The 21,243-nt window shown below is 39.9% G+C and overlaps 1 protein-coding gene across 1 annotated transcript in view; it reads left to right on the forward strand.

Moving 5' to 3' along the window:
- The window catches only part of SLC15A1 (solute carrier family 15 member 1), an 87,798-nt gene that overhangs the window by 41,902 nt on the left and 24,653 nt on the right, over positions 1–21,243 (forward strand). The window contains exon 18 of the mRNA XM_053705477.1: positions 3,711–3,757. Coding sequence (XP_053561452.1) covers positions 3,711–3,757 — 47 coding nt within the window. The remainder of the gene's footprint in view (positions 1–3,710; positions 3,758–21,243) is intronic.

Genomic DNA, 21,243 nt, shown 5'->3' on the forward strand with positions numbered 1-21,243 from the left:
GCCCCCCGCTAAGAAAATCCCTATCACTATCATTACTAACCTTAGTGTTCACCCTTGCTGAATTACTCGACCTGTTACCCTCAGAATTAACATTACCTGGAACTAGAGCTCTAATTAACTGTGATACAATATCTAAACTGTTTACCTGCTCCGACGCTGCTGGTCCTGTTAAAGCTGCTTGCTCTTCCTCTTCCCCGAAATCACTGTACTGTTCATCAATCCATAAAGAGTCTGCTTCCTCCTGTATCCTAGAAGGAAACGTATCACTGCTCCGGCCAGGTGTTGTAAACTCAGGATGTATAGAATCTGAGGAAAAAGAAACGTTAACCTGCCTAGAGGTAGCCTCCCTATTTACAAACCTACTTGTTCTATCACTACCATTATCCTCCTTCAAAAACATCTCTCTGGTACTATCATCTACACTGGCACTTTCCCAATTTCTAAAACTCTCTGACCTAACATTCCTCTCAGCGTTTCCTTCTCCTGAACCTGAAAAACAATGCTTTCTTTTTTCCAATGCCTTTCTACCTGTTGGAGCAGAAGCTCTGACAGGAACTGGCTTATTAACTGTAGTATTCCTTGAGCTAATCTTGTTTGAAGAGTCTGTACTTGCTGTTCTAGGCTCAGTGGCCGTTTCAAAATGCCTGCTTTCTTGACTAAATTGTCCCTCACAATATTGCTTCTGCATTAAATAAGGCTCCTTAGCCGTAAACTGTTCCTGCCCCCTGACGCTTAAAAGGTCCTCATAGCCCGACTTTGAAATGTCATCCTTTACCCCATGACTAAATTCTTTTACCCGGCATGTATTTGCCTCAGGCCTAACTGCCGTAAACACTTCCAATTGCCCTGCGTTATTTGGGCCTCCTATGTCTAAAGGCCTAACCGCCGTAATTATGTCCTGGTGCGGTGTTACTGATAAAAAACCCAACTGCCCAGCATTGTTTCTATTCATAGAACCCATAGGCCTGTCGGCCGTAATTTCCTCCTGATATGCTGATCTCTTTGGGCCTGCTGCCGTTATCCCCTTTTTTGGCGCCAACATACTTACATCCACAGCCTTGCAAGATTCTTCCTCACCTGCCGCCATCTCCGCTTCTTCCGACTCCTCTTCATCCCCACGAACGAAAACAGCTCCTGAAAAAGAAGAAGAATTACCTGGTGCAGCTTCTCCATGAAGAAACCGCGTTGCGTCCGTTCTGCTGATGTCTCCCGGTCCTGACCGATTTCCTGCAGCTCCTCTCTTTCTCACCGTCGCCGACCGCTGACCCGCTGAAGCTCTCACCGCCTTTCCTCTACGGCTCCCGGACTCCTGTCGTGTCCCGGTCGATGGACTTAACCTTTCTGGCGGACGGGATCTCCACGCCGGCCTGGATGGCTCACCGCCCGCCGTGACGACTCCTTCGGTTCCTGTATCCTCTTCAAACGCCAACCGCTTCCGGATCCAATCTTCACCCTTTAACGACAACAGCTCCTGGACCGTCGACAGGATCTTCTGAAATTCCGCCATGGTAAGTAGAATTTCACCGCTTCACTTCGCAGGTCTTCACTCCTGCTCGGCTACAAAACAAGTGAGCAACGGCTCACGTGACCACGCCCCTAATGCCTAGCGTGAGGTCATTAGCCCCTCCTCACATAAGCATTGATCCGGGGCTTCATATATATAGTATTGTGTAGGCAGTGCAACAACTTTACTTCCCTGACTTGAGAACGTCACACTGTTATGTTTTGTCATTCTCACCTGTATTTCAAGCTAAATTAGTTTTGGACCCAGAATGGACAACACAATAATTTTGGGTAAACTCTGCTTTGTATAGAAATCACCCTCCAAAGAAAACTACACTGACTGAAACCTTCATTCCAGAGATACTTTTTTATTTTGTTTAAAATTGTATTTATTTGTCAGAAGCAGAAAATCAATCAGGACAATGTCACAATCAGCCCTAATAAAATACACCTAATCATGTCATTGGACGGCCGGTGTCACAGGAGCACAAGATTGTCACCTACCTGCATGCATGCATGGTGATCAGCCCCAGCTCCTCAGTGACAAGTGTTTCTTCATATATATGAGCAGCCAGGACCTGCGCCTCATCTAGAGATGCCCGAGCAGCCCTCAGTGTGTACAGGGACAGGAGGGTCAGGCACAGCAATGTGTGCGGCCTTATAGTCACACAGGGACTCACAGCTAAAACCTGCGCTGGCTCCCAGAAAGTTCCTGAATCCGCACTGCTGGTCCCGAGTATCCGGGAGTTTACATGCGCCTGCGTGGGTGGGTGGGTCGTTGTGCTGGGCGGTATTGGTTGGTCGGGAGTGGGACCGTGGGGGGTGTGCCATGCGCTGCTCTGCGTGCCCTATTACCGAATTTGCATTAGAAATGAATGAAAACTGGCTGAGCAGCTGAGCCTGAGCCAAAAAAGATAAGGGGTCGTTGTAAAAAAAAAAAATCAGACTGCTCTAAATTGCGCCCCCCCTGCTGAAGCGCATAAGGCGGTTGTCTTAGTTGCATTATATCAAAAGCCGGCCCTGGAGCTGGATTAAAATTGGTGAGTGCCAACTTTTGGGGTTTAGCTTTAGGTTTTTTTTTTTTTTTTTGAACAGCAAACGAGCTTAATCACTGATGCTGTTTTCAGGGACATTTTTTTAAGATAGAATTTTTAGATTAGGAATTTTTAAAGACAGCAAAAGAGTTGTGATTACTTCAGGGTGATGTCTGACAAATACCCTTCTCAGGGCAATTTTTAGAGTAGGATATTTTTGGTTTAGGAGTTTTAAAGATAGGTTTTTTTAATGTTTAAGCAAAAAAGATGTGATTACTTCAGGGCAAGGTTTTTTTTAAAGATTATTTTGGGGGGGGGGGGGGTCACTGGTTTTATTATAGGGGTTTTCTGTTGCAAATGAGCTGATTACTTCACCTATGGCACTGCCTGACAGATTACCTTTTTAGGGCAATTTTTAGAGTAGGTTTTTTTAGGGAGCCTTTTTTTAAGGGGAATTTAGTTTTAGGATAAGGCTTGTACTGGTTGTGAGGTTTTTTTTTGGTAATTTTTTTGTAATGGTAGTGTTTTTTATTTTTTGTAACTTAGTGAGTCTTAGGTTAGGGGTCATGGGGGGCTAGCTGTTAGAGGGTTAATAGGTTAGATGGTACTTTGCAGTGGGGGTTGTGGCAGTTAGGGGGTTAATATGTTACTGGGTATTTTGCAATGGGGGGTTTGGCAGTTATGGGGTTAATAGGTTAGGTGGGTCGTTTTCCATGAAATAATAGCGGTTTAGGGGTTAATAGTGTAGGGAGTTTTTTTATGGTGGGGGATGTGGGGGGTTAGGGGTTTATAGTGTAGGGAGTATATTTTGATAGGGGGTGTGACAGTTTAGGGGTTAATAGTGTAGAGAGTTTACTGTGATGAGGTGTGGCAGTTTAGGAGTTAATAGTGTAGGGAGTTTATTGCGGTGGGGGGTGTAGCATTTAGGGGTTAATAGTGTAGTGAGGTAGTTTGGGTTTTGTCCAAAGGTAAAAATGTCACTTTTAACTTGTATAACCAGAGCTAACTGATGCGCACAAACAGTTAACTTCTTGCGATGTTAAGCTCGAGCGGGAGCATTGATTGCCTCTCCACTTGTAATCTAGCCCTTAGTGTCTTACTGTGTTAAACTGTTTCCATTAGAAAATATATTATATTGACAATGTCAAACTAACTGTATGTTTTTGTTTTCAGGTCAGTGATATTACTAAAAAGCCAGAACAAGGCAACAATGCAATCAGGTAAGCTTCACAATGTACATATATGCCTGTGCAGCTCCTAAATATTAATTAGTTAATTACAGATGTTGGGGTGGTAGCTTGGTACTAGTATCAGCAGAAGAGATAAGATACAATAAGATGACAGGCTTTTAAACCCAGGAAAACCTAGGTTATAACAAGGGGGATCAATTATTTTGTGGAGTCTAAATGTTACAATACAAAAATGTTACATTTCTTTAAAGGGACATAAAACCCAAATTTTTTCTTTCATAAATCAGAAAGAGGAAATAATTTTTAAAATGTTTCCAATTTACTTCTATAATCAAATATACTTTGTTCTCCTGTTATTCTTTGTTTAGAGATAGCTAGATAGGTAGCATGCACAAGTCTGGAGCACTACACACTACATGAGCGGAAATTGTGCTGCCATCTAGTGCTCTTGCTAATGTATAACATTGTTGCAAAACTGCTGCCATATAGCGCTGCAGACATGTGCACACTACTGAACTTACCTTCCTGCTTTTCAAAAAAGAATAACAAGAAAACAAGTCAAATTTGTACATAAAGTACATTGGGGAAAAAAGGGGTTTTATGTCCCTTTAATATTTAACCCCTTGCTCCAATTGGACATAGGAACTATGTTACACAATACTTTGCCCAGTGTACTGTGTTGACTTAGTACATACGTCCAACACAGAGGCGCAGGTTGCATTCCCACTGCAACATGGGTGGAGGGCAGAAAGTATCTGCCTTTATATGGTAAGGGGGCACTGTCTGTATCGGATATTGCCACTGCAGTTGTGGGGGAGGAAGGAGGTGGGTGGGCAGCGATTGTGGGTGGGAAAGGAAGGAGGGACTGGATCCCTACTCTACAGACAAGAACATTTTGTGAGGAGAGATGGAGGGGCGGTTCCCTACACAACAGAAAATAAACAAAATATGTGTCTCTACACTACATTGATCACTTGGAAGGGGGTGGGTCCCTACACTACAAAAAAAATGAATTGTTGCTCATTTGGAGGTGGGAAGGGTAAGAAGGGATCCCTACACTACAGAAAAAGCAAACAATAAAACAAATGAAAAATAGAAAAAAATGCCCTAAACTATATATTGGCATACTGGCTGCAAGTACCTAAGATGGCATTAACCAGTGGTTGTGGGTAGGGAAGAAAGCTGTTTGGGAGAGATCAGAGAGTTGGAAGGGTAGTCCCTACACAAAATCATTTGTATTATCACTGCATATTTTTATCTAGATTACGAGTCGCACACTAGCAGTTACACGCAATCGAAAAAGTGGTTTAAAACAGCAAATTTGCACGCATTAGATGTAGTGCTCATATTACAAGTTTTAAAAGTAAATGCAATTGAATGCAATTGAAGTTAATGAGCGTTGGGATAGCATGACTTTAGAGCTCTGGCTAAGTGTTTTGCAAAACAAAAAAGTGCCACAAAACACTCATATTAACACAATCTAAAAAAATATTCAAAAAAGTTATAAGGGCTCAAAGATATGAGGTCTCAAAAAAAGGCAGGCAAAGTGTTTTAACATTGAGGTACATACATAAACATGTCTAAAAATGTATGTACAGTATATATATATATACAAAACACGGAAGGGGACTGCACTCTCAGACTGGACTGGGTACACATTCCATGACCTTGCAACATGCTCAGCCCTAGGTGCTAATAGCACTCTCAGGAAGCTCGGTGCTGTTTCCAGAGTTACAGGCAGTTAATCCCAAACAAGGCTGGGTGCAAGGCCCATAGGGAAAATTACAAAATAAATTAATACAACACACAGAGAAAGTCCAGCACTAGGTTACAAGCTCTCAGTTAAGATTAAAAGCAAAACTGGAAGAGTTAGTTACCGCGTCTGGCCAAATGGGACAAGCCCAGGTACCATGTGAAGGTCTCTTCCAAAACCTAGGTCCCTAATACAGCCATACTAATGCCAGCTCTCAATCAAACAAACTGGAAACAAGTCAGGGTTCACAGACTTATGTAATCACCCTAGACACATCCCATGACCCTGCAACATGCTCAGCCCTGGGCGGAGCATGTTGCAGGGTCATAGATGTGTACCCAGTCCAGTGCAGTACCCTTCCGTGTTTTGTATATGTCTAGGGAGATTACATAAGTCTGTGAACCCTGACTTTGTTTGATTGAGAGCTGGCATTTGTATGGCTGTATTAGGGACCCAGGTTTTAAAAGAGACCTTGATGTGGTACCTGGGCTTGTCCCATTTGACCAAATGCGGTAACTAACTCTTCCAGTTTTGCTTTTAATCTTAGCCGAGAGCTTGTAAGCGAGTGTTGGACTTTCTCTGTGTGTTTTATGTATTTACAGACATATATACACATATAAACACATAAATATATATATATATATATATATATATATATATATATTGTGACAGAACCCAAGGCATAGTAATGGAAGGTGTCTATATTCCCTCAAAAGTGCTGCAGTGCGGGGTATGGTCTGACAACCCCAGGGAGAATTGTTATGTTTGTTTGCCACATAGAGAAAATATGTGATTTATTTCTGGGTCCCTGGGGTGGAGTATTTGGAGAGTAGGGTGGGCCAGTGCTCCACCCCGCAGTTTGCAGGTAGCACATTATGTCAAAAAGTCCAGTCCAGGAATTCTGTCTGACTCAGCTAGCTACTCACCTGCATATGGTAATTGACAGCAGGTGCTAATAAAATCCCCAGTCAGGGTTTGAGAGGTAGATTTTTGCCAGCAGTAAAGGAAAACTGCAAACACTCTCCTGAGAGACTGAGAGGAATTATATCTAAAGGACAAAGTTTGAAAGGTCTGTGCAATATTACTTTTGTGAAAAGCTACTTAGTGCAGACAGTTGTACTTGTTAGTAAGTGCTCAGTGGAGCAAGCCTCTTTTGTTTTGTTTATGTTTATTTTGCCTGTTTTTGCCAGACCTGATAATAAACAGACTGTATTTTATAAAGCTACAACCTTGTGTGGTGTTTCCAGCTTTGAGGACTGTGTGTTTCCAAGATCCCAGGTCACATATGGTGGAGGTAGCGGGCAACACACTGATAGTCTGTTAAGGAAACAATACCACACTTAAAATGGAGGAAGTTGTAAAGGCTTTACTACAGGCTACGGCCTCACAGCAACAGGCCACTGCCACACAGCAGCAAGCTACTGCCAGCCAGCAAGAAAATATTGCAGTGCTACAAAAACTGGTATTAACACAAAGAGAGGAACAGCAGAATATCACACGTACCATGCAGCAGGAGATTCGAGGCCTATCTGAAAGACTGGGCAGGTGTGCTGCAGAAATTCCACACAGTTCTAAGACTCTGAGAGTGAGTAACTATTTGCAAAAGATGGTGGCTACAGATGATGTGGAGGCTTACCTGATGGCTTTTGAAAGGACAGCCGAAAGAGAAGGGTGGCCTGCGTCTGAATGGGCAAGTCTCCTTGCGCCATTTCTGAGTGGAGAACCTCAGAAGGCATATTATGATTTGGAGCCTGAGCAGGCCAGTGACTATAAAAAGCTAAAAACAGAAATCTTGGCCCGCCTGGGAGTAACGACAGCAGTAAGGGCCCAGCGATTTCACTCCTGGACTTACAGTCAAGACAAAGCCGTGCAGTCACAGATGTTTGACTTGATACATCTTGCCAGGAAATGGCTACAGCCAGAGGTCAACTCAGCTAGTCACATTGTGGAACAGCTCGTGATGGACCGGTTCCTGCGAGGATTGCCTGTTTCCCTGCGGCGGTGGGTCAGCCAGAGTGAACCTAAAACTGCTGACGGTCTAGTTGCCCTGGTGGAACGCTATTTGACTGCCGGAGAGTTTCTACAAATCCCCAACCAGGAAAGACCTAGAACCCCGAAGATCCAGAGTCCCAGTAAATTGGGTAAGACTGTTCCAGGGAAAAGGGGGTATCGGGAGGAGCAGATGGGTTTTTACAACCCGAGAGACATTACAGCAAGGGACAAGAGTTTTGTGAGGCAGGAAGGGTCCACAATAGCCTCAAAGATGTTGTCTAATGCTAATATTAAATGTTTTCAATGTAAAGAGTATGGACATTTTGCAAAGGACTGCCCTGAGAATGATGTTGCTATGGAATGTAATGTTGACAATTATTCATTGTACTCTCGCTCAGTATATGTAATTACCAAAAATGATTGTTTAAATGGCCACCCTTGGTGCACTGTAAGGGTGGAGGGAAATGAAATTAAAGCTTTGCTGGACTCTGGTAGCATGGTTACGCTCATAGACAGGGGTCTGTTGAGAAATACTCCTATTGATAATTACCAGAACCTAGATATTGCTTGTGTCCATGGGGACATACACAAGTATCCAACTGCTAAAGTACTTATTGAAACTCAAAATGGCCCTATAAATCATAGAGTTGGTTTAGTGGATAAATTAGTCCATGAAATGATAATAGGCAGAGATTTTCCCCATTTTTTGAATCTATGGGATGCTGCTGAGGAAAATTCACCGGATTCAGTAGAGGGCGCTGTTTGTGACTTTCCCTTTTCTGATTTATTGGGGGATGACTTAGACAAAATAACTCCTGCTAGAGGGAAACACTCAACCCCTATGGAAACCCTGGTTGGAGGTAATACTGAACAGAATAATACAGGTCAATCTAATATATCTGAACCTGATGTAGAAATAACTGACCTAGAGGTTAGCCCAAGTAACTTTAGGGCTGCACAATGGGAGGATCCAACTTTAGCTGCGGCTAGAAACTATATTTCCGTAAGAAATGGCACCCCCATTAATACTGATAAAGCACTCACCTATCCATACTTTGAAGTGGAAAATTATTTATTGTACAGAGTTGGGAAAAAGGAGTCTGTCAAACAGCTGTTAGTACCCCAGGCATATCGACACACTGTATTAAATCTGGCACATAGCCACATACTTGGGGGGCACTTGGGGATTGAAAAAAACAGAGCGAGAATTCTTAGGAGGTTTTATTGGCCAGGTGTAATGGCATCTATCACAAATTATTGTTCTTCTTGTCCTGAATGCCAATTAACTGCCCCTCTTACAGCATACCGTAGCCCCTTGGTGCCCTTACCCATAATTGAGGTCCCATTTGAACGCATTGGTATGGATTTTGTGGGTCCTCTTGTAAAGTCTGCAAGGGGGCACCAGTATATATTGGTAATAGTAGACTATGCTACACATTACCCTGAGGCAATACCCATGCGTACTACTTCAGCAAAAGCAATTGCTAAGGAGTTAATGTTAATGTTCAGCTGTGTTGGGATTCCCAAAGAAATATTAACAGACCAAGGCACTCCATTTATGTTGAGAATTACAAAGGAGTTGTGTAATCTTCTTCATATAAAGCATCTGAAAACATCCGTATATCACCCACAAACTGATGGTCTGGTAGAGCAATTTAATAAAACACTAAAGGCTATGCTCAAAAAAGTAATTGATAAAGATGGAAAAAACTGGGATTTCCTTTTGCCTTATTTAATGTTTTCCATCCGAGAGGTCCCTCAAGCTTCTACTGGGTTTTCGCCCTTTGAACTTTTGTATGGAAGACACCCCAGAGGGTTGCTAGACATAGCTAAGGAGACTTGGGAACAGGAGTCAACCCCTCACAGAAGTGTGATTGAACATATAACTCAGATGCAGGATCGGATGACAGCCATTATGCCCATAGTTAGAGAACACATGGAAAATGCCCAACAGCACCAGCAGAAGAGCTATAATAGAAATGCCAGGGTTCGTGTGTTTAATCCAGGAGACAGAGTACTAGTCCTGGTTCCCACTGTAGAGAACAAATTTTTGGCAACATGGCATGGGCCATATGAAGTCATTGAGAGAGTGGGGGAAGTAAATTACAAAGTAAGACAGCCTGGGAGGCGAAAGGAGGTACAGATTTACCATGTGAATTTACTTAAACCGTGGAAAGAAAGAGAAACACTTGTGGCTATAAAAACAGCAGAACTCCCTACAATGGAGGAGCATGAACCCGTAGTCAATATCTCAGAAACCCTGACTATCCACCAGAAGAGGGAGGTAACAGACTTCATCAGATTAAATAAAGATGTTTTCTCCTCAGTCCCAGGAAGAACTACGATAATAGAGCATGACATTGTCACTGAACCGGGAAAAAGGATAAATCTAAAGCCATATAGAATACCTGAAGCCCGGAGGGAAGCAATCAAATTGGAAGTAAAGAAAATGCTGGACCTTGGGGTAATTGAAGAATCCCAAAGTGACTGGAGTAGCCCAATTGTGCTTGTACCAAAGCCTGATGGCACAATCAGGTTTTGTAATGATTACCGGAAGCTGAATGCAATATCCAAGTTTGATGCATATCCCATGCCAAGGGTTGATGAACTTGTGGAGAGACTCGGGAGAGCCAGGTACCTTACCACATTGGATTTGACCAAGGGTTATTGGCAAGTGCCGCTTACAGGACGGGCAAAGGAAAAGACTGCCTTCTCTACTCCAGATGGGCTCTTCCAATACAAGGTGTTACCTTTTGGCCTACATGGTGCTCCAGCAACATTTCAAAGAATGATGGACCGGATCTTAAGGCCACATGCTCATTATGCTGCAGCTTACTTAGATGACGTGGTCATACATAGCGAAGATTGGGAGTCTCACTTGCCAAAAGTGCAAGCTGTCCTTAATTCCATAAGAAATGCCGGTCTGACAGCAAATCCGAGTAAATGTACCATTGGCTTGGAGGAGGCCAAGTATCTTGGCTATTCCATTGGAAGAGGAATAGTAAAGCCACAACTTGCTAACCCCTTAATGACCACAATGTACCCTGTATGTCACTGGTCGTTAAGGTTTTTTTCAGGACATAATAGCACAAGTCTAGCAAGAACACACTATTAATGCACTCCCTCCAGCAGTCTTTGTGGAATAGAGCAGTCTCAACGCTGGTGGCAAGACTGCGCTATAAAACAATCAAGTCCCAAAAAAAGGCCAGCGACATACAGGGTACGTCGCTGGTCCTTAAGGGGTTAAAGTTGAAGCCATAAGGAATTGGCCACGACCTATGATGAAGAAACAGGTCAGAACATTTCTTGGGCTTGTTGGCTACTACAGAAGGTTTATCTCCAACTTTGCTACTATAGCAGGTCCTTTAACTGACCTCACTAAAGCAAAAGCTCCAGTAATAGTGAAATGGTCCTCTGAAGCTGAACAGGCATTTCAAAATCTCAAGGAAGCCATCTGTAGACAACCAGTGTTAGTCACCCCTGATTTTTCAAAGGAGTTTGTTTTACAGACGGATGCCTCTGATGTAGGGCTTGGAGCAGTGCTTTCCCAGGAAAGTCAAAGTGAAGAGCACCCAATACTATACCTGAGCCGTAAACTTCAACCTAGAGAAAATAACTATTCGATTGTTGAAAAGGAGTGTCTAGCAATTAAATGGGCTGTTGAAACTCTCAAATATTATTTGTTGGGCAGAAAATTTAGACTAGTTACTGATCATGCACCTCTCAAATGGATGAGTCAAAATAAGAATAATAATAGTAGAGTTACACGCTGGTTCCTTAGTTTGCAACCCTATCTCTTCTCAGTAGAACACAGGGCAGGAAGTAAACAGGGTAATGCTGATGGCCTTTCACATATGCATATGCTTTTGGCCATGGTCGCTCACCCCACTAGGTCTGAGCTGGCGGGGAGGATGTGTGACAGAACCCAAGGCATAGTAATGGAAGGTGTCTATATTCCCTCAAAAGTGCTGCAGTGCGGGGTATGGTCTGACAACCCCAGGGAGAATTGTTATGTTTGTTTGCCACATAGAGAAAATATGTGATTTATTTCTGGGTCCCTGGGGTGGAGTATTTGGAGAGTAGGGTGGGCCAGTGCTCCACCCCGCAGTTTGCAGGTAGCACATTATGTCAAAAAGTCCAGTCCAGGAATTCTGTCTGACTCAGCTAGCTACTCACCTGCATATGGTAATTGACAGCAGGTGCTAATAAAATCCCCAGTCAGGGTTTGAGAGGTAGATTTTTGCCAGCAGTAAAGGAAAACTGCAAACACTCTCCTGAGAGACTGAGAGGAATTATATCTAAAGGACAAAGTTTGAAAGGTCTGTGCAATATTACTTGAAAAGCTACTTAGTGCAGACAGTTGTACTTGTTAGTAAGTGCTCAGTGGAGCAAGCCTCTTTTGTTTTGTTTATGTTTATTTTGCCTGTTTTTGCCAGACCTGATAATAAACAGACTGTATTTTATAAAGCTACAACCTTGTGTGGTGTTTCCAGCTTTGAGGACTGTGTGTTTCCAAGATCCCAGGTCACAATATATATATATATATATATATATATATATATATTGACCTATATATAGGTATAGATAAATTGTACTAAAACACCATTAGATATATATAGAAATATGTACTTATGTAAAGAACATTGGAATGTGAAATATTAATATTTTCATGTCGGGTTAGCGCACTTGAGAATATACGATCATGTTTGCGTGCTAGTAGAGTTTAAGGTTTTTTCCACTTTTCTTGCTCAATTGACTTTTTGGGGAATATGTTAACCCACACGCAATATCCTAACTTTGGCTTTTAACTTTCAACTTGTAATACGAGTACTACCCGATGCACACAAAAAGCTTACTTCCAGCAGAGTTAGTTCGTGAGAGGAAACATCAAAGACTGCTCCACTTGTAATATTGCCCTTTATGTGTAAATAACGTCACTGAGAAACCCAAAATTTGTGAAAAAGTTAACTTTTTTTTGTTTATTGCATTTTGCATACATCTGACTGCCAGCTAGTGACATGAATTATATAAAAATGGGCCTAGATCAATAGCTTGGTTTGTCTACTCTTACAATATATACATAGTTTATTTGGGCTATTATACAATAACAAATAAATCATTAACCCTTTGCCTGAACATATCTAAAGATTCGCAGCTACAATTAGTGGCCTTTTAATTACCAAAATCAATGATAAGCCCATATATGTCTACGATTTCTAAACAAAGCCTTTAAAATCAATTGTATTATCACTACACACGTTGTGTATAAATATTATTAGTGAGAAACCCAAAGTTTGTGAAAAAAAGTTTTTCAGTTTTTTTTGTGTATGATCACATTTGGCATACATCTGACAACCAAATGGTGTCATGAAATATACTAAAATGGGTCTAGATCAATACCTTGGGTTTTCTACTGTTAAAATATATATAGTTTATGGGGTTAGTTTTGAGAATTCATGCCATTAAGCCCTTCCAAATGGACAATAGACCCATTAAATAAAGTGCAGTGCTCAGCTGCAATTAGCAGCATCCTAATATGTATATAGTTTTGGGGGGTCAATTTTGAGAATTTGGGCAGTTATGATATATTAAATGAGATTTACCCTATGTCTTCATTTTATAACATAATATACATAGCTGAAGCTATAGATCTTAAAATGATCAAAAATAATAAAAAAAACATATAAAAATATATACATGGTTGGTCATAGCTGAATCAGAAGATGCCAATGATCACATTTTGAGATTTTTTTCTACATTTCTACAGTTAGAAAGCTTCATGTTTTGTGGAATGTGATTATTATTCTTTTTATATATTTTTTTTTTTTTTTACTTTTTTTGTAATTTTACAAGAATTTCTTAATGCTGTGAATAAATAGCTAGGTAAACTGTTATCCACTGAAAGCTCTTTTTATGCCAGAAACAAAGATGTAGTTGTTTTTCAAATGGATAATAGAAAAAAACAAAGATTATATTTCTATTTAAACTGAATGATGGCAAAAACATTCCTGATAACTAAGGTATGAAACAACTAATATCATTTTCTACATAAAGTATTTATAGATATTAATCTCAAATCTTTGCTTTAAATACAAATCATGTCTTCCATTTAAAAAAAAAAAAATATTTAAAAATTTTTATTACAACATATGCAAGAAAGGTTTCACATAATCACAAGTCCAAGTTTGGCAAGGTTACAGAACAATATACATTTTAGGGATTCCCTGAAGTCCATTTTCCCCTCCATATTGTTCCTTTAAAATCAGCTCATGGGCCCTTTTTCCAGAGAGCTACAAAGTGCTGTAAATAAGAATCGGCTAGATTACGAGTTTTGCGTTATGAGTAACATGGTAATAACTTGCAAGTTATTTATAAAACAAGGTAATATCTTCCAGCACTGGTGATGGGAGTGCAAGCCTGAGGAACTCCTGCCAAAGCTCTAAACAAATCAGAATATACAAAAAGTTCAAGCAGCACCTCCACTTGTACAAAATTTTCAATTTTATTGTACCAAGACACAAAAATCCATGATGTTTCGGGCTCAAATATGACATGATTAAGGGCATTTGAGCCCAAAATGTCATGGATTTTTGTGTCTTGGTACAATAAAATTGAACATTTTGTACAAGTGGAGGTGCTGCTTGAACTTTTTGTATATTCTAACTTGCAAGTTATTGCCACCGATCACCTTTAGTAGCGCTGCTATTATAGGTTTGCAAAAACCCGGCGATATGGTTGCGTTGAGCTCCATATCGCACACAAATACCAGCGCTGCTTTGAGATGGTTTGACGTGCTCATGCACAATTTCCCCATAGACATCAATGGGGAGAGCCGGCTAAAAAAAAGCCTAACACCTGCAATAAAGGAGCGTAAAGCTCTGTAACGCAGCCCCATTGATGTCTATGGGGAAACAAAATCTATGTTTACACCTAACACCCTAACATAAACCCTGAGTCTAAACACCCCTAATCTGCTTCCCTCGACATCGCCGACACCTACATTACACTTATTAACACCGAATCTGCCGTCCCCAACGTCGCCACCACCTACCTACATTTATTAACCCCTAATCTGCCCCCCAATGTCGCCACCACCTACATAAATTTATTAACCCCTAATCTGCCGCCCCCAACATCGCCGCCATCACTATACTAAAGTTATTAACCCCTAAGCCTCTGGCCTCCCACATCACTAACACTAAATAAATATATTAACCCCTAAACCTAAGTCTAACCCTAACCCTAACACCCCTAACTTTAATGTAATTAAAATAAATCTAAATAAAACTATCATTACCTAAATAATTCCTATTTAAAACTATATACTTACCTGTAAAATAAACCCTTAGCGAGCTACAATATAACTAATAGTTACATTGTAGCTATCTTAGGTTTTATTTTTATTTCACAGCTAAGTTTGTATTCATTTTAACTTGGTAGACTATTAGTAAATAGTTATTAACTATTTACTAACTACCTAGTTAAAATAAAAACAAATTTACCTGTAAAATAAAACTTACACTGCCTTACACTAGCACCTAAAATTACACTAAAATTAAATAAATTACATTAATTAAATACAATTAACTAAATTACAAAAAAAATAAACACTAAATTACATAAAATAAAAAAGAACTCATCAAATATTTAAACTAATTGCACCTAATCTAATAGCCCTATCAAAATAAAAAAGCCCCCCCAAAATAAAAAAAAAACCTAGCCTACACTAAACTGCCAGTAGCCCTTAAAAAGTCCTTTTGCGGGGCATTGCCCCAAAGAAATAAGCTCTTTTACCTGTAAAAAAAAATTTAAACAAACTCCCAACAGTAAAACCCACCTCCCACACAACCAAACCCCCCAAATAAAATCCTATCCAAAAAACCTAAGCTCCCCAAGGGCATTTGGATGGGAATTGCCCTTAAAAGGGGCATTTAGCTCTTTTTCGGTGCCCAAAACCCTAAGCTAAAAATAAAACCCACCCAATAAACCCTTAATAAAACCTAACACTATGCCCCGAAGATCCACTTACAGTTTTTGAAGACTGGACATCCATCCTCATCCAGTCGGGAGAAGTCTTCATCCAAGCGGGCAGAAGTCCTCAATGAAGCCGGGAGAAGTCTTCATCCAAGCAGCAAGAAGTCGTCCTCAAGACAGGCAGAAGTTTTCATCCAGACGGCATCTTCTATCTTCATCGCGGAGCGGCTCCATCTTCAAGACATCCGACGCGGAGCATCCTCTTCTTTTGATGGCTATTGAAGAATGAAGTTTCCCTTTAATGACATAATCCAAGATGGCGTCCCTTGAATTCCGATTGGCTGATAGAATTCTATCAGCCAATCAGAATTAAAGGGTAAAAAAGCCTATCGGCTGATGCACTTGAGCTCAATCCTATTGGCTGATTGCAATGCAAGCTCAATCCTATTGGCTGATTGGATCAGCCAATAGGATTGAAGCTCAATCCTATTGGCTGATTGCCACAGCCAATAGGATTTTTTACCCTTTAATTCCGATTGGCTGATAGAATTCTATCATCTTGGATGACGTCATTTAAAGGAACCTTCATTCAGCAAGAAGCCGTCGATTGAAGAGGATGCTCCGCACTGGATGTCTTGAAGATGGAGCCGCTCCACGTCGGAAGGATGAAGAGAGAAGATGCCGTCTGGATGAAGACTTCTGCCCGTCTGGAGGACCACTTCTGCCTGTCTGGAGGACCACTTCTGCCGGCTTTGTTGAGGACATCTTGCCGCTTGGATGAAGACTTCTCCCGGTAAGTGGATCTTCGGGGGTTAGTGTTAGGATTTTTTAAGGGTGTATTGGGTGGGTTTTATTTTTAGGTTAGGGCTTTAGGCCACAATAGAGCTAAATGCCCTTTTAAGGGCAATGCCCATCCAAATGCCCTTTTCAGGGCAATGGTGAGCTTAGGTTTTTTTAGTTAGGGTTTTATTTGGGGGTTTGGTTGTGTGAGTGATGGGTTTTACTGTTGGGGGGGTGTTTGTATTTTTTTTACAGGTAAAAGAGCTGATTTCTTTGGGGCAATGCCCCACAAAAGGCCCTTTTAAGGGCTATTGGTAGTTTATTTATTTTGGGTGGGCTTTTTTTATTTTGATAGGGCTATGAGATTAGGTGTAATTAGTTTAAAGATCTTGTAATTAGTTTTTTATTTTCTGTAAATTAGTGGGGTGTTTTGTAATTTAGCTAATTGTATTTAATTTATTTAATTGAATTTCATTTAGGTAATTTATTTATTTGTAGTGTAGTGTTAGGTGTTAGTGTAAGACAGGTTAGGTTTTATTTTACAGGTAAGTTTGTATTAATTTTAGCTAGCTAGTTAGTAAATAGTTAATAACTATTTAGTAACTATTCTACCTAGTTAAAATAAATACAAACTTACCTGTAAAATAAAAATAAACCCTAAGTTAGCTACAATGTAACTATTAGTTACATTGTAGCTAGCTTAGGGTTTATTTTACAGGTAAGTATTTATTTTTTAATTAATTTTTAGGAATTATTTAGTTATTAATAATAAGTTTTATTTATATTTATTTTAATTTTATTTATGTTAGGGGGTGTTAGGGTTAGGGTTAGACTTAGATTTAGGGATTAATAAATTTAATATAGTGGCGGCGACGTTGGGGACGGCAGATTAGGGGTTAATAAATGTAGGTAGGTGGCGCCGATGTTAGGGACAGCAGATTAGGGGTTAATAATATTTAACTAATGTTTGCGAGGCGGGAGTACGACTGTTTAGGGGTTAATATGTTTATTCTAGTGGCAGCGATGTCCGGAGCGGCAGATTAGGGGTTAATAATTTTATTTTAGTGTTTGCGATGCGGGAGGGCCTCGGTTTAGGGGTTAATAGGTAGTTTATGGGTGTTAGTGTACTTTTTAGCACTTTAGTTATGAGTTTTATGCTACAGCGTTGTAGTGTAAAACTCATAACTACTGACTTTAAAATGCGGTACAAATCTTGACGGGATAGGCTGTACCGGTCACTTTTTGGCCTCCCAGGACAAGCTCGTAATACCGGCGCTATGGAAGTCCCATTGAAAATAGACTATACGCAAATTGCATAAGTTGATTTGCGGTAAGGCCAAAAAAGTGTGCGGTGCCCCTAAATCTGTAAGACTCGTAATACCAGCGGTAGTAAAAAAGCAGCGTTATGAGGCTTAACACTGCTTTTTCACCATAACGCAAAACTCATAATCTAGCCGTTTGCTTTTTGTATGTTGTATTTTTAATGTCTTTTTATGTAATATAGAAATTCAAGTAAGGGCCAGATTAAAATAATTGCACAAAAAAGTTATAAGGGCTTAAAGATATGATGTCTCAGGTGTTAGAAATAAAAAAAGCAGGCAAAGGGCTTTAATATTGATATACATACATATACATATATGTATTTTTATATATATATATATATATCTGCAGTATAGCCTAGTACTCACGGTAACCATATACCACCGGGGTGCATGTCAAAGAAATACACAATATTTAGAGACAGAGAAGGCACTCACCGGGTTTGACAAAGGGAATTATTTTATTCCTTTTCTTTTATAGAAAAGGAATAAAATAATTCCCTTTATTAAACCCGGTGAGTGCCTTCTCTCTCTCTCTCTGAATATATATATATATATATATATATATATATATATATACAGGGAGTGCAGAATTATTAGGCAAATTAGTATTTTGACCACATCATCCTCTTTATGCATGTTGTCTTACTCCAAGCTGTATAGGCTCGAAAGCCTACTACCAATTAAGCATATTAGGTGATGTGCATCTCTGTAATGAGAAGGGGTGTGGTCTAATGACATCAACACCCTATATCAGGTGTGCATAATTATTAGGCAACTTCCTTTCCTTTGGCAAAATGGGTCAAAATAAGGACTTGACAGGCTCAGAAAAGTAAAAAATAGTGAGATATCTTGCAGGGGGAAGCAGCACTCTTAAAATTGCAAAGCTTCTGAAGCGTGATCATCGAACAATCAAGCGTTTCATTCAAAATAGTCAACAGGGTCGCAAGAAGCGTGTGGAAAAACCAAGGCACAAAATAACTGCCCATGAACTGAGAAAAGTCAAGCGTGCAGCTGCCAAGATGCCACTTGCCACCAGTTTGGCCATATTTCAGAGCTGCAACATCACTGGAGTGCCCAAAAGCACAAGGTGTGCAATACTCAGAGACATGGCCAAGGTAAGAAAGGCTGAAAGACGACCACCACTGAACAAGACACACAAGCTGAAACGTCAAGACTGGCCCAAGAAATATCTCAAGACTGATTTTTCTAAGGTTTTATGGACTGATGAAATGAGAGTGAGTCTTGATGGGCCAGATGGATGGGCCCGTGGCTGGATTGGTAAAGGGCAGAGAGCTCCAGTCCGACTCAGACGCCAGCAAGGTGGAGGTGGAGTACTGGTTTGGGCTGGTATAATCAAAGATGAGCTTGTGGGGCCTTTTCGGGTTGAGGATGGAGTCAAGCTCAACTCCCAGTCCTACTGCCAGTTTCTGGAAGACACCTTCTTCAAGCAGTGGTACAAGAAGAAGTCTGCATCCTTCAAGAAAAACATAATTTTCATGCAGGACAATGCTCCATCACACGCGTCCAAGTACTCCACAGCGTGGCTGGCAAGAAAGGGTATAAAAGAAGAAAATCTAATGACATGGCCTCCTTGTTCACCTGATCTGACCCCCTTTGAGAACCTGTGGTCCATCATCAAATGTGAGATTTACAAGGAGGGAAAACAGTACACCTCTCTGAACAGTGTCTAGGAGGCTGTGGTTGCTGCTGCACGCAATGTTGATGGTGAACAGATCAAAACACTGACAGAATCCATGGATGGCAGGCTTTTGAGTGTCCTTGCAAAGAAAGGTGGTTATATTGGTCACTGATTTGTTTTTGTTTTGTTTTTGAATGTCAGAAATGTATATTTGTGAATGTTGAGATGTTATGTTGGTTTCACTGGTAAAAATAAATAATTGAAATGGGTATATATTTGTTTTTTGTTAAGTTGCCTAATAATTATGCACAGTAATAGTCACCTGCACACACAGATATCCCCCTAAAATAGCTATATCTAAAAACAAACTAAAAACTACTTCCAAAACTATTCAGCTTTGATATTAATGAGTTTTTTGGGTTCATTGAGAACATGGTTGTTGTTCAATAATAAAATTAATCCTCAAAAATACAACTTGCCTAATAATTCTGCACTCGCTATATATATATATATATATATATATATATATATATATATATGTACTTATGTATTTATGTGTGTATATATGTATTTGCAGACATATATACACATATAAATGCATAAATACATGTGTAAACATATATAGACATATATATAAGTGCATTGGAGCCCTTTGCAGTCAAGTATACAAAAACATGTAAAAACATATTTATGCAGTATTCATATTTGATAAAGTGTTATACTGTTTATTTACAATAAATAATTCACATTAAAATGTTCTGCACATAGCAGAATATGTTCTATGTATTTTTAAATAGATATTCCTATATATATATATATATATATATATATATATATATATATATATATATATCTGTATATATCTGTATATATCTATATATAATCATGTGTGTGTGTTTGTATATATATATATATATATATATATACTAGTGTATACCATGTACGCAGGCCTCTATCCCTCTATCCATCTATCCCTCTATCCATCTATCCCTCTATCCCTATCCACCTATCCCTCTATCTATCTATCTATCTATCTATCTATCTATCTATCTATCTATCTATCATCTATCCCTATCCCTCTATCCATCTATCCCTCTATCCCTATATATACACATTTCCTATACAAATTAATCTTTCAAATGATTATAAGCTCTGCAGCTGTCACTCTCACAATGACAGCGAACAACCTGCGATTGTTTTTCCTACGGGCCAGATACACCTTCCCAAATGCGCTGATCAGTTTAATGATGCAGAAATCCTCAATACATGGAGGGTGGGGCACAACAAACTTATTTTCCCCGCACTCATATGGATCCCCTTTTTCCTCCATTTCAGCCACCATCACTCCATCTCAGTCTCGTTTAGCAACACGGGCGGAAATCTCGCAGCCTTTTGTTATAGCTCACTGCTGCCACTGATCCTTAATGCCTCGCCAGACACTGATTTGAATTATATGGCCTTTTATAATATAGGATAAATAGGTATAGGTAAATACTGTTCCAAAAAAAATCATATATAGATGTATGTATAGAACTTTCTATTTATGAATAAATAGAGCATATTCTGCTATGAGAAGAACATTGGAATGTGAAATATTACTATTTTCATGTCGGGTTAGCGCACTTGAGAAACTGCAATTGCGTTTGCGTGCAAGTAGGGTCTTTTTTCCATTTTTCCACTTGCTCCATTGACTTCTATGGGAAAATACATTATCGCGCGTGCGAAAACTGCTTACTTTCAACTTGTAATATGAGTGCTACCCAACGCACGCAAAAAGCTTACTTCTAGGGGAGTTAGCGATTGAGCGGGAGCATTTAATACCGCTCCACTTGTAAAGACATGCAGTTTTTTCTATACTGTGCCTAATTAAACATACATATGTATGCATGCTGCAACCTTACAATAGGTTCCTTCTAAGAAAACACTAACACTTTGGAAACTGTATCTCAATCTTTTTAAAGATTATATTAATATGTATTTAAAAGTCTACAGTGTCATATTGATGCTTCTTGATGTTTGAGACCCACGGTCTAGAAAAGTAAAAACTGGTTGTGCT

The sequence above is a fragment of the Bombina bombina genome, chromosome 3 (assembly GCF_027579735.1).
Source record: "Bombina bombina isolate aBomBom1 chromosome 3, aBomBom1.pri, whole genome shotgun sequence".
In the NCBI taxonomy this organism is placed as follows: domain Eukaryota; kingdom Metazoa; phylum Chordata; class Amphibia; order Anura; family Bombinatoridae; genus Bombina; species Bombina bombina.